Source organism: Bos javanicus, chromosome 1 (assembly GCF_032452875.1).
Source record: "Bos javanicus breed banteng chromosome 1, ARS-OSU_banteng_1.0, whole genome shotgun sequence".
NCBI lineage: Eukaryota > Metazoa > Chordata > Mammalia > Artiodactyla > Bovidae > Bos > Bos javanicus.
In genome coordinates this window covers 4,140,971-4,152,574 of record NC_083868.1, presented here as the reverse complement: position 1 = coordinate 4,152,574, position 11,604 = coordinate 4,140,971, and the positions used below count along the sequence as shown (strand labels likewise).

The following is an 11,604-nucleotide window of genomic DNA, read 5'->3' as shown; positions in this document are numbered from 1 at the left end:
CTGAAGTAGTTTCTGCCTTGTTTCACTCTGACCTTGAACTAGGTCTCACTCAGCATTTCACCATCCCCACAACTGTGTGTGTGTATTACGTCACTTCGGTTGTGTCCGACTCTTTGCTACCCCATGGACTGTAGCCCACCAATCTCCTCGGTCCATGGGATTCTCCAGGCAAGAATACTGGAGTGGGTTGCCATATCCTTCTCCAGGGGATCTTCACCACCAGGGAATTGGACCCGGGTCTCTCACATCTCCGGCACTGGCAGGCTTTACCCCTAGCGCCACAACTAAATCCTCCCTACATTAGACGGAAAGGCAGATTGTGTTGGGAGTTCACTGGGAGAAGCAGAGGATTTCAACAGAAATCCCTAGCAGCCAGATCTCTCCTCCCTTAGGTGTGTCCCTCATCGGCCCCTGTCTGGGTCTCCTTAACTCCCTGTTTCTTTTCAGTATACTTTCCCCATCTCCTCTTTTGAGTCAAGTAGGTCCAGCTCTTGCCCTCAACTTGCCTACTTCACTGGGCATGAAAAACAGCTGCAGGTCAGAATTTCTCAACCTGCCAACATGAAAGCTCCCTGGGAACAAGGGAGGAAGGTAAATTCCAGGTTCCCACCACAGACCCACTGGGTCAGAAACACAGCAATCTGCAGTTTAACGAGCCTTCTAGATGAGTCGAAAGCGTGCTTCCTGATTGAATTAACCTCATCTCTGAAAACAGTTCACTCATCTTTGTTACTCAGGCAGCCCGCTGAGGAGGGAAGAGGAAGATTCTTCTCTTGATGCCCCCTGGCAATCCCGTGGTTATCAAACTATTTTGCCAAGAAAAGCATGTTTGTGGGGGTGGGGCCAGATGGTGGCGGTGGTGGGGATTCTCCTGAGCCAAAGTGTTGCAGACAAATGCACAGTGAAAAGTGTAAAAGTGAAAGCGTCAGTCACTCAGTCCTGTCCGACTCTTTGCGGACCCCACTGGACTGCAGTTGGCCAGGCTCTTCTCTCCATGGAATTCTCCAGAGAAGAATACTGGAGTGGGTAGCCCTTCCCTTCTCCAGGGGATCCTTCTCACTCAGGGAGTGAACCCAGGTCTCCTGCATTGCAGGCAGATTTTTTACCATCTGAGTCAGGAGAGAAGCAAATGCATAGTCACTGTGAAAAAAAAATATTTTGAGAGAACATTAGTAAAAGTTAAATTTGCATTTCCCAAAGGTACCCACCCACAGTCTCCTGTACATCTTTCTAGAGATATCCGAGCACACAAGTAAACATGTTTATACTTTTAAATAAAAACCCACAGAAGAAACGCCTTCCTTGAAGGTTAAGAAATGTATGGAGGTATCATTCACCCATTCTCCCCCTCTCCTTGACTGTTGGGGCAGCAGACAAAACACAGAGGGATGTAGAAATCAATCAGTTGGCTTTTTTTTTTTTTGGGGGGGGGGCATTTTCAGGTTTGTGGCCTTGCCACACAGGAAATATTCGAAAAGACGTAATTCTGACAACCAAATACGTAAGTTTTATGGGTTTAGGACTAAGAATTGCGGAGAAGAAAAGGTGAGACCCGGGACGGAGATCCACCGTCTTTACAGACCCTCAGAAAGCCACAACGCAATTTAAAAAAAATGGAAATTATCACAAACACCCAGCATGAGCGTCTCAACTTGTGAAACACAAAGGCGACAACGTCAGGACCAAAGTCAGTTATCACTCATTAACATTTGCGGACAAAGGGACTTCATATCTTCCAGGCGTGCCACGTATATACCTCCCTGTCCCACTTTCGTGTACTGCAATCCGCAGATCACACCCTTTCGAGGAGAAAGCCTGGGTGGAGGTTGTTTTTTTTTTTTCCCCACGGATCCAGGTTTTACTGCGCGTTTTCACACAGCCCCAGGGCGGAGGGGGCCGGCGGCGCTTGAGTGACGGGCTCCCCACACCGCCCCTAGGCTCCGCCCCTCCGTCAGGGCCCCCCCGAGGCCACCCCGTTGCGGGGGAGCGCGCTGAGAGCGCGGGCGGCGATTGGTTGAGGGCCAGGTTGGGCGGGGCGCGGCCGTCCGGCCCTATAAAAGTGCGGCGGCGCGCTTGTCTCGGTTTTGCGTCGGCGTGTGTTCTGCGGCGTCGTTTTCTCTACTTGGTTGGGGCCTCCCTAGAGGTCCAGGCCAGAGAGCCTTTCCCCCGAGTCATGGCGACGAAGGCCGTCTGCGTGCTGAAGGGCGACGGCCCGGTGCAAGGCACCATCCACTTCGAGGCAAAGGCAAGGGCTGCCGGGGACGAGAGGGGAGACAAGCGGCGAGCGCGTGAGCGCCAACCTGTGCCCTGGAGCGGGAGGCCGGCCCCGCCGGGCCTCGGGCCGCCCTCGCCACGCCTCCCTCCCCCGGCGCGCGGTTCGGCGGGTCCGCGGTCCCCTCCCACCCCCGGGCCGCCCCGCGCGCCCGCAAAGTGCTGAGTCATCGGGCGAGCCCGGGGGCGATGCGAGGCGAGGCCTGGGCGGGGGTGCAGGAAGGGAACACCCGGTCGGCCCCTTTGTGTGTGTGGGGGTGGGGGCGGTGAGGCCGACAACCACGGGCCCGGGAGGGCGGAGAGAAAGGGAGGGAGGAGGAGAACCGGATGCCACGGCGCCCCTTCGACGTCCGCAGGCCCCGACGGAGACCTGCCTTGCTTTGAGGAGGCCGTGTGGCTATTCCCCCCCCCCACCCCCCTACCCCCTTCTTGGCGGGGTCAGTGTCTGGGTCCTGACATGCTGCGGATTCTTGAGTTGCGCAGTCCCGAGGCCTGGCCCGTCCTTGAGATCTCGGGGTTGGCGGGGTGCGGCCGGGCCTTCAAGAATCTCGTGGCATCCGTTATCCTTTTGGGGCTTCCTTTGCAGCTCCAGTGCTCCAGCTCAGGGATCTGCGAACCACGCGCACAGTCTGTGCCGGGTTTGGTGTTTGTACAGCCCTCGAGCTGAGTGGTTCTATCTGTTCAGGTCTTTGTATTTTTATTTTTGTTTTGTTTTAATGTTTGTGTTTAAAGGAAAACACTAGTATGCAACAGTGACCCTTTACAAAAAAGTTTGCTGACACACCCTGCTCTAGGTCATGGTCAGGCTCTGTGGGGACGGAGAAGACGGCCCTGGTCAGAGCTCCAAAAAAACCCAGAGATCTAACAGACTCCCTTGTTTGGGGGGTTTTCTAGAGAGCGATATTAATCCTGGGTTGCACGGCAGATTCAGACTCACCGCGTGCGTGCTAAGTCGCTTCAGTCGTGTCCAGCTCTTTGCGACCCCATGGACTGTAACCCGTTAGGATCCTCTGTCCATGGGATTCTCTAGGCAAGAGGAACCGGAGTGTGTTGACGTTTCCTCCTCCAGGGGATCGTCCCAGTCCAGGGATCGAACCCAGCTCTGCTGCATTGCAGGCAGATTCTTGACCCGCTGAGCCGTCAGGGAAGCCCCAGAGTCACTGGCAGAGCTTTTTAAAATAGAGATTCCAGGGCTCAACTCCGGATCAGTTACGTCAGAACTTGGTGCGGTGCAGTCTGAGATTTGGTGTTTTTAAAGCCTCCAAAGTGATTCATGGCGGATTGAGAATTCTGTTGATAGAGGGCAGTGGATGAGGTTCGGGAGTCCAGGGAGAGGAGGGCTAGAGTAATTTCCTTTGCACGGAATTGTCATTTCTGTGCTTGGAGTATTCCTGTAAACATTTTCAGTCATGTGACTTTGAAATTTCTTTACCGGTAGGCCTGTTACTGAGAGGGTATTGGACAAACCTGCACGAATCATGTAAAACAAAGTGTACAGAAACACAGTGATAATACTGTGAAGCACGGATGTTGTGAGGAGTGTGAAACATCTTTTCACAGATGTTGTGAAAAGACTGTCCCAGATCTTAGGTTGCCAGTGGGTGGAAAATTGTGCTGGCTTGTTAATCTTGAGGGAGTATTTAAGGTACCAATGAGATTTACAGTGGTTTATGGAAACATGAGAGGATACGCAAAGTGTCCTATGTGAGATTTATACAAGGAGAACTTAAATATTTGAGCTTAATTTTTTCCTTTTGGTGGTTTCCAAATTTTCTGAAAAGGCTTTTTGACATTAGACTAAACTTTGCTCTTTTCATTTGCCAGACTGTCTTGTCTCTCCTCTTACCTCTCACTAGAGAACCTAAGAAGCCTCTGAGGAATTCTTTCCCTCCTCCACTGAGAGGCAGCTCCTGGTGTCACTTAGATTCAGAAGCCAAACTGTGGAACCTGACGCAACCCGGGCCCCCTTAGTTTTTACGCCTTCCCTGCGCAGCTTGTATGGCTCCCTCTTCTGGGTTCTGAACCTCTGCTTTGGTGGTGCTCTCTGCACCTGATAAAAGACCCTTGGGTATGCAGATGTATTAAACTGTCAGTAAACTATCACCTGTACTTCTTGGCTTATTGAGTGTTCAAAATTTTTGGATTAGTTTCCAGTTTTCAAAAATCGGAAATTTTCACCTTTTAAGTCCAGAGTCTAGCTTGTCTTGAAAATCATCTGGAGAAGGCCCCTGCTGAGCCTTCGTTAGCCTAGAGTGACACTGCGGCCCGTTTCCCTTCCTCCTGCTTCCCTGATCTGTTTCACCCATTTGAGAGAATAGCCCAGTTCCCGCAGGATGTACCAGGCTGCTTACCCTTGAACTTCTCCTGTGCATTACCAGTTGAGTGGGCGTGTGGAAGAGCCTGCGTGTTTGCCTCTCTGTGCTCTTGATAACATGGTGCAGAGAGCACCACCAAAATGGAGGTTCAGAACCCAGAAGAGGGAGCCATACAAGCTGCGCAGGAAAGGTGTAAAAACTAAGGGGGCCCGGGTTTGGGGGATAACGGTCACATTTGGCTTTTTTCAGAATGTTCTATTAAATTTCGGGTTTTTCTTTACCTAGAGGAATCATAGTGTATCTGTCTTCAAAAAGAAATACAAGAGGCAGCAGTCGCCACGCTACTTTCCAGGAGCAGTGATACCTAGCCAGTGGAAAATCAGATCTTCAAGGCCTAACATGTCTTGTAACTGTCGGCCCTGTCTTTTTAAAAAAACAGAAACACCATCTGCTATTCCTATATGGTGTGGTTGCTGTGTTAGGTTTATTTTAGTTGCTAAGATCTCTCTGTGGCTGTGGAAGTAACTTCTTTGACTTGTCTATGTAGCGTGCAGTACCATTACCCATCACCTTTGCTGGGATTGCAGTTTTGTTTTTCTTCACCTGCTTCGGTGTTTTATTGTCCCTTCTTTTTGATCTCAGGAGTGGAAAGGTTATCTAGGTTTCAATGCCTGAAAAGCCTCGAGAAAGCAGTACTTCTGGTTAGACTAGGATCAGCTTCCCAGTGGCAATGAGGAGGATATTCTCTGGCTACAAACCAAAAATATCCATGTGGGAAACTGATAAACGTCCCTCTCCTGGGAGGAGTGGAGAAGAGGGACCATGGGATAGCAAGTTGAGTATTTCCAGGAAACCTTTTTTTTTTCTTTTTAAGACAATCTGTGTGTTTGATAATACAGCAGTGTCTGCATGAAGAAGATGCTGAAAAGTGTATGACGTGCAAGCAGTTGGGTTCACAAGTTTGATACGTGCACATATACTTAGCCACACACGAGCACAACCTATTTGAAGTATTTACAAAATAAGCAAGAACTTACTCGTATTACACATGAGTGGTTAAGCAGCTACCTAGGGGTTCATTGCTAGAACGTGGTGGGCCTTTCTAGCCAAAAACCTTGGACACAGGCTTTTGACTCCCGAGTTGCTGTTCTTTTCACTTTTCCTGTGAGTGGTAAAGGTAATTCAGTCGTTTTCTTTGCTCAGAAGCATTTGCCCTCTTTTCAAACTTCTCTCACTTTCCTTTGACTAAAGGGAGATACAGTCGTGGTAACTGGATCCATTACAGGATTGACTGAAGGTGATCATGGATTCCACGTCCATCAGTTTGGAGACAATACACAAGGTGGGTGTTGTCCTGGTGACGAGCGATTCACAGTCACCTCACCTAGTGAGATAAACCTAGTAGTGTGTGTGTGTGTGTGTGTGTGTGTGTGCGTGTGTGCGTGCTCTCGTGTGCTTAGACGCTCAGTTGTGTCTGATTCTGCAACCCGTGGACTGTAGCCCTCCAGGCTCTCTGTCCATGGGATTTTTCAGGCAAGAGTACTAGAGTGGTTGCCATTTCCTTCTCCAGGGGATCTTCCCGACCCCAGGGATTGAACGCAGTCTTCTGTGTCTCCTGCATTGCAGGTGGATTGTCTATCTGCTGAGCCATCCAGGAAGCCATCCCCACACATTAAAAACTTGCCAACAATTTTTTAAAAAGTCAATAGGACTACTCAAATCAGCCTCAGGGACAAAAATGACTGACTCATGGAATGGAAGGGGGAATTGATGTTTTTATCTTACTATTGGTTGATTATGTAAGAGTCTCAGGTGTTTTTAACAATAGAAAACATTGCTGCTACTTTCTGACCTTCTTGGCCTTTGGTCCTTGTGAGCTGGGGGTTGAGGGTGGGTGTGACAGGCAGGGGGTACATTTATCATTACCCTGGAAGAACAGCTCCACAGCTCCAACACAAGAGCCTTAGTTGGGACGGGGTTGGAGGGGAAGGAAGAGACAAACTGATGATGTCCTGTGAAGTGTTAGTGCTGTGGATTGAGTTTGATTTTCTCCATTTGGGATCAGAAGCAAGTTAACAAAATTTATGGGTTAAGTTGCTGTATTTGAGTAAACGTAGTCTTTCAGCCTTCTGTGATGAGAACTTAATTCATTTTGCTGGAACCTGTTTTTAATGTCCCATAATTTGGTTCCTTTAAATAGTGATTTAAGGGTCAGATGTGATCCACTTCAACAATTATAAAAATTCCTGGGACTAAGAGGTGGTCCAGTGGGTAAGACTCCACCTAGTTCCCAATGCAGGGGGCCTGGGTTGGATGCCTGGTCAGGGAGAGGAGTCCCCACATGCACGCCACAACCCAGAGGCCACATGCTGCTGCCTAAGGACCCTGCGTGCCTCAACTAGAGATCACGTGTGCAGCAGTTGAGACCTGGCGCAGCCAAAGGAAAAACATTCCCGCCTCCGGTGGGAGGCGACTGCTGTTTGGCTTCGACTTACTCTGCCACGTCCTGTAACCTGCGTGTCGTCTCCCTGAGTGGGGAGGGTGGGGGCTGTTCACAGCCTTTATCCATCCCCCACCCCACCTGACAGCCATCGAGTGAAGACCCATGTCCTGAAAGAGCCGCCTCCATAGTTGTGGAAATGCTCTTCCCCGGTGCTCAGGAGTGCCATTTTCACAGAGTACAACCTTAAGGCCCAGAGTCGTGCAGGGCAGCAGCCCTTGGACTAGGATGCTGCTTTATATTCCACAAGCATCTGGCAGTGTGTTGCTGGGGAGACACGTTTTTTGTAGTTGAGGTATCCTGTCGTCTTAGGAAGTAGGATCATAATCATGGGATTTTAATAGAAGGACCATTGAAGTGCAAGTCGGGGCAGAAGCACCCAAGCCCAGAGAATGGTGTTACCTTGACCAGTGTCACACAGTAGTTAGAATTTGTCTCTACTCCCTGCCCTCTGTTGCTGTTGTTACTAGCCCAGAAGTCACATTTTGGGTCAGTACTTTTCTCCAGTTGAGGCTTTTAGCAATGACCAGTTTCGTTTTTAGAATTTATTTTGGAATTGTGATTTATAATTTAGCTGCCTTTTTTTTTTTCTTTTGTGAACAGGCTGTACCAGTGCAGGTCCTCACTTTAATCCTCTGTCCAAAAAACACGGTGGGCCAAAAGATGAAGAGAGGTGAGTGACCTTAATTCTTTTTTGAAATAATAGTGCTGGCTTTGGGCAGGGGTGGTCAGTATGGTTTACTACTTGCAGATTGTATGCTAAGATAATTGCACTTCTGCTTTTGAATTTGTTGCTCCACGTAACGCCTTGCCCCCAAGTACTGGAATGGCATTACTCCCTGGGCTAAGGAATTGACAAATGGGGACACTGCAAACGATTTGGGTTTTGTAGCGTTTATTGAATAAAGAACTAATACAAGTGTCAAAGGGAACTAATACAGGAAATGTCATGAATAACAGTACTGTCAACTACTAGCAAAATTAAAACATCATTGTGAAACTCTGGGAACTTTGTAGATGAAAATTTAATGTTGAAAATTCACTGAGACTCCCCTTGTATTTGTTCGTTTTCTGAAAGCCTTTCAGGAAAATATTAAATTTTAAGGACAAGGATTAATTTACGTTTGTATCAAAGGGCTAGGGGCATAACTCTTTTAGCCATGCCAAGTATTAATAGGCATAACTCAGTAACTTAGAGTTTACCCTCTTAAGTTTACTTTACCTCTGAGGTTAGGGGTGCACCCCAAGTCTTTCCAGAGTGTTGCTTTATAGACTTGAAGCCTTGCTTGAAGAGCTGTGTGTCTGGAACATCTTGTTAGTTGTTTAATTTGTATGTTTTCAAAGTTTTGTCAGTATGGAAAAGTGGATTCTATTTGATAATACCGTATTGCTCTCTCAAGTCACCCTTATATATCTGACTCATCCATTTTTAATTTAGCTTATGAACTAAAGTTAGATAGACAGAAATCAGTCCTAATCCCTCTGCTTTTTCAATGTTAGGCATGTTGGAGACCTGGGCAATGTGACAGCTGACAAAAACGGTGTTGCCATCGTGGATATTGTAGATCCTCTGATTTCACTCTCAGGAGAATATTCCATCATTGGCCGCACGATGGTGGTAAGTTTTCATATAATAAGGATATGCATGAAATTTCTTATAACATATGATCATGTATGTTGTCATGACTTCACAATTGTTAATCCTGGCTTCTAAGCTTCCATATAAATTGTACGTTCGGTTCAGATTAGGAAAAGCAATTATTTTGTTGGACACTTAACAGTGAAGGTGAATTAATGGTCAGGGTCGGTTAAGACCAGTTTTGCTAAGATGCAGTAATAAAGCAGATTACCTTTGATCAACCCTGGGATTCTTGAGGCAAGAACACGAGTGGGTTGCCATTTTCTTCTCCAGGGCATGAAAGTGGAAAGTGAAAGTGAAGTCGCTCAGTGGTGTCTGACTCTTTGTGATCCCATGGACTGCAGTCCACCAGGCTCCTCCGTCCATGGGATTTCCCAGGCAAGAGCACTGGAGTGGGGTGCCACCGCCTTCTCCAATGGAAACAGAAGCTGTCTTTGGTCTTCAAATGGCCAGGCTTTCTGTCACTACTGGGTTTCCCCCTTGCAGTTAACCAGAGCATTTGAAATCTAAAGTCTGGGGTGGACCTCGGTGCCAGTATTCATTCACGTCTGCAGGTTGCTGTCACTTGCGTAACGTGTGGGAGGCCGTTGCCCCAGGCTATGTAGCACTGCATCCGGTTCCTACGGAATGCCTCCTGAAGGCTCCCAGAGGACAGCTAACTTTCAGTAGACGCTTCCTATCAGTTCACCCTTTTATCCTTAGAATTAATTTCCTTCTGTAGTTATGAAGCAGAAAAGTCACTTATCAATGTTTGATGTGCTGTGCTTAGTCACTCAGCTGTGTCCGACTCTGTGCCACTGCTGGACTTGCAGCACGCCAGGCTCTGTCTATGGCATTCTCCGGGCAAGAATACTGGGTTGGACTGCCATGCCCTCCTCCAGGGGATCCTCCCAACCCAGGGATCGAACCCAAGTGTCCTGCATTGCAGGCAGATTCTTTACCATCTGAGCCACCAAGTGGTGGCTTAATGTTTTATGAGCAAAATTTAAAAGGCTACTGCTTGAATATTCAAGATATTTTTAGGGCCTCCCTCATAGCTTCAGTTGGTAAAGAATCTGCCTGCAATGCAGGAGACCCGGGTTTGATTCCAGGGTCTGGAAGATCCTCTGGAGAAGGGCATGGCAACCCACTCCAGTATTCTGATTTGAATATTCAAGATATTTTTAGGTTTATCTCTTATTTATGGGTCTGTAGCTAATTAGGCAAAGTTTTTGTAAGTTTATAGTTTTTTTTGGTTCACCTTTCCCCTCAAACCAGTTTGTACTATGAAAGAATGTCTACTCTGATATTACTAAAATTTCTTATGGTAGATTTAGCATGTGGATACTTTGTAACCTAATTCTATGGGTTTCTCGTCTTTTTGAGATAGTACTGCTAACCCTTTATGATGTCTGCATCATCAAGAAAAAGCTCTGAATAGTAGTTTCTACTTTTTACTACTAAATATTTATGTATTTTCCTACTAGTAGGATTATTTTAACATGGTATTTTCTAATATTCAGTGGTTCTTAAAAGTCTTTTGGGTATTGTTGAGGAGATGGTAATTGCTTGATAGCCTGAGTTAATTTGTTGTTAAAACTTTTTAAAGGTCCATGAAAAACCAGATGACTTGGGCAGAGGTGGAAATGAAGAAAGTACAAAGACTGGAAACGCTGGAAGTCGTTTGGCCTGTGGTGTAATTGGAATTGCCAAGTAAACATTCCTTGGGACATGGTCTGAGTCCTAGTAACTCATCTGTTATCTTGCTAGTTGTAGAAATTTAATTTGATAAGCATTTAACACTGTAAACTTAAAAAGTGTAATATGTGTGACTTTTTAAAAATTGCTTTAAGTACCTGTAATGAGAACTGACTTATGATCACTTGAAAGATTTGTATAATTTTATAAAACTCATGCAATTAAAATGTGTTTCATTCATCTCTGTATTTTGCCAGACTTAATCACATGTATATTATTTGTCTGAATTTCTTCGATTCTCTCAAGCCTGCAATAAACATTCTCTGTGGCACTGTATTTTGAGCCTGTTGAAGTATTTAAATTGAAATTCTAAATTAACTTGATATTCATACATAGAGCGTGAATTATTACTAAATCTCTTAGTGATATGTTGACGGGTATTAACTATCTTATAGAACTTTTTTTTGAAAGTGTTTTTAAATGAGATCATTCAAATGTTAAAATTTTAGCGATTGGTAAATTTAGCTAAGACTAAGCTGAACTTTAATCTCAGACAAATAGGCCATTCTTTGTTAGCTTTAGGGAAGTTAAGGTGGTAACTTTATTTTAAAAAGTAGCTGTTTACAATTTAAGAGAGCCCTTTGATAACTTAGTGAAATTGTAAATGGCAAGTTACAGCCTTAGCAGAGTAAGATTAATTTACCTACCTGTCAAAATGGCACATACTCCATTTTTATAGACCCATGGCCACTTATTTTTAATAACAGTAGAGTTTGGCACAACCTGCTTTCAGATATGCCCTTTAAAGAAATACATTATACCCACTGTAAGGTGGAAGCAAAGAAATGACTTAGTTGTGAGTTCTGCCTGTTTAAATACAAGAATTTCTACACCCAATTAGTAATTCAAGTCTGTTTCTCTAAACACGTATGCCTATAGAAGAATGCTTTAAAATGAAGTGTTGATCTTAACACAGGTTTGACTGTGGGTTATAGTTTATTAATTGAAATTTATAGGATATTTGACAGAGAAGCCAGAAATAAGCAACTGTTTTGGTTGGACTTTAGCCAGTGAAGATCACTTGGAGAGGAAAAGCTAATTTAGAAAAATAAATGTAGTGTATTCAGTTTTAAGTTGGTGATAACAGTATGCTCACAAATTAACATTGGAATTTAAAAACCAACATTAACATTTCATAAGGT

General features: G+C 45.8%; 1 protein-coding gene across 1 annotated transcript; it reads left to right on the top strand.

Moving 5' to 3' along the window:
• The first annotated feature begins 2,038 nt into the window (after positions 1-2,038).
• SOD1 (superoxide dismutase 1) lies at positions 2,039-10,738 on the top strand. The gene is made up of 5 exons (XM_061415652.1): positions 2,039-2,245; positions 5,838-5,928; positions 7,690-7,759; positions 8,587-8,704; positions 10,314-10,738. The coding sequence occupies exons 1-5, from the start codon at positions 2,174-2,176 to the stop codon at positions 10,419-10,421; spliced, it is 459 nt and encodes a 152-aa protein (XP_061271636.1). The 5' UTR covers positions 2,039-2,173; the 3' UTR covers positions 10,422-10,738.
• Positions 10,739-11,604: the final 866 nt, after the last annotated feature.

What these genes read in the sequence shown, in the direction of transcription:
- SOD1 (XM_061415652.1), top strand. Translation starts at nt 2,174, where the DNA reads ATGGCGACGAAGGCCGTCTGCGTGCTGAAGGGCGACGGCCCGGTGCAA. An exon ending in GGGCCAAAAGATGAAGAGAG is followed by an intron (nt 7,760 to 8,586) that starts GTGAGTGACCTT and finishes TTTCAATGTTAG; the next exon opens with GCATGTTGGAGACCTGGGCA. An exon ending in TCATTGGCCGCACGATGGTG is followed by an intron (nt 8,705 to 10,313) that starts GTAAGTTTTCAT and finishes AACTTTTTAAAG; the next exon opens with GTCCATGAAAAACCAGATGA.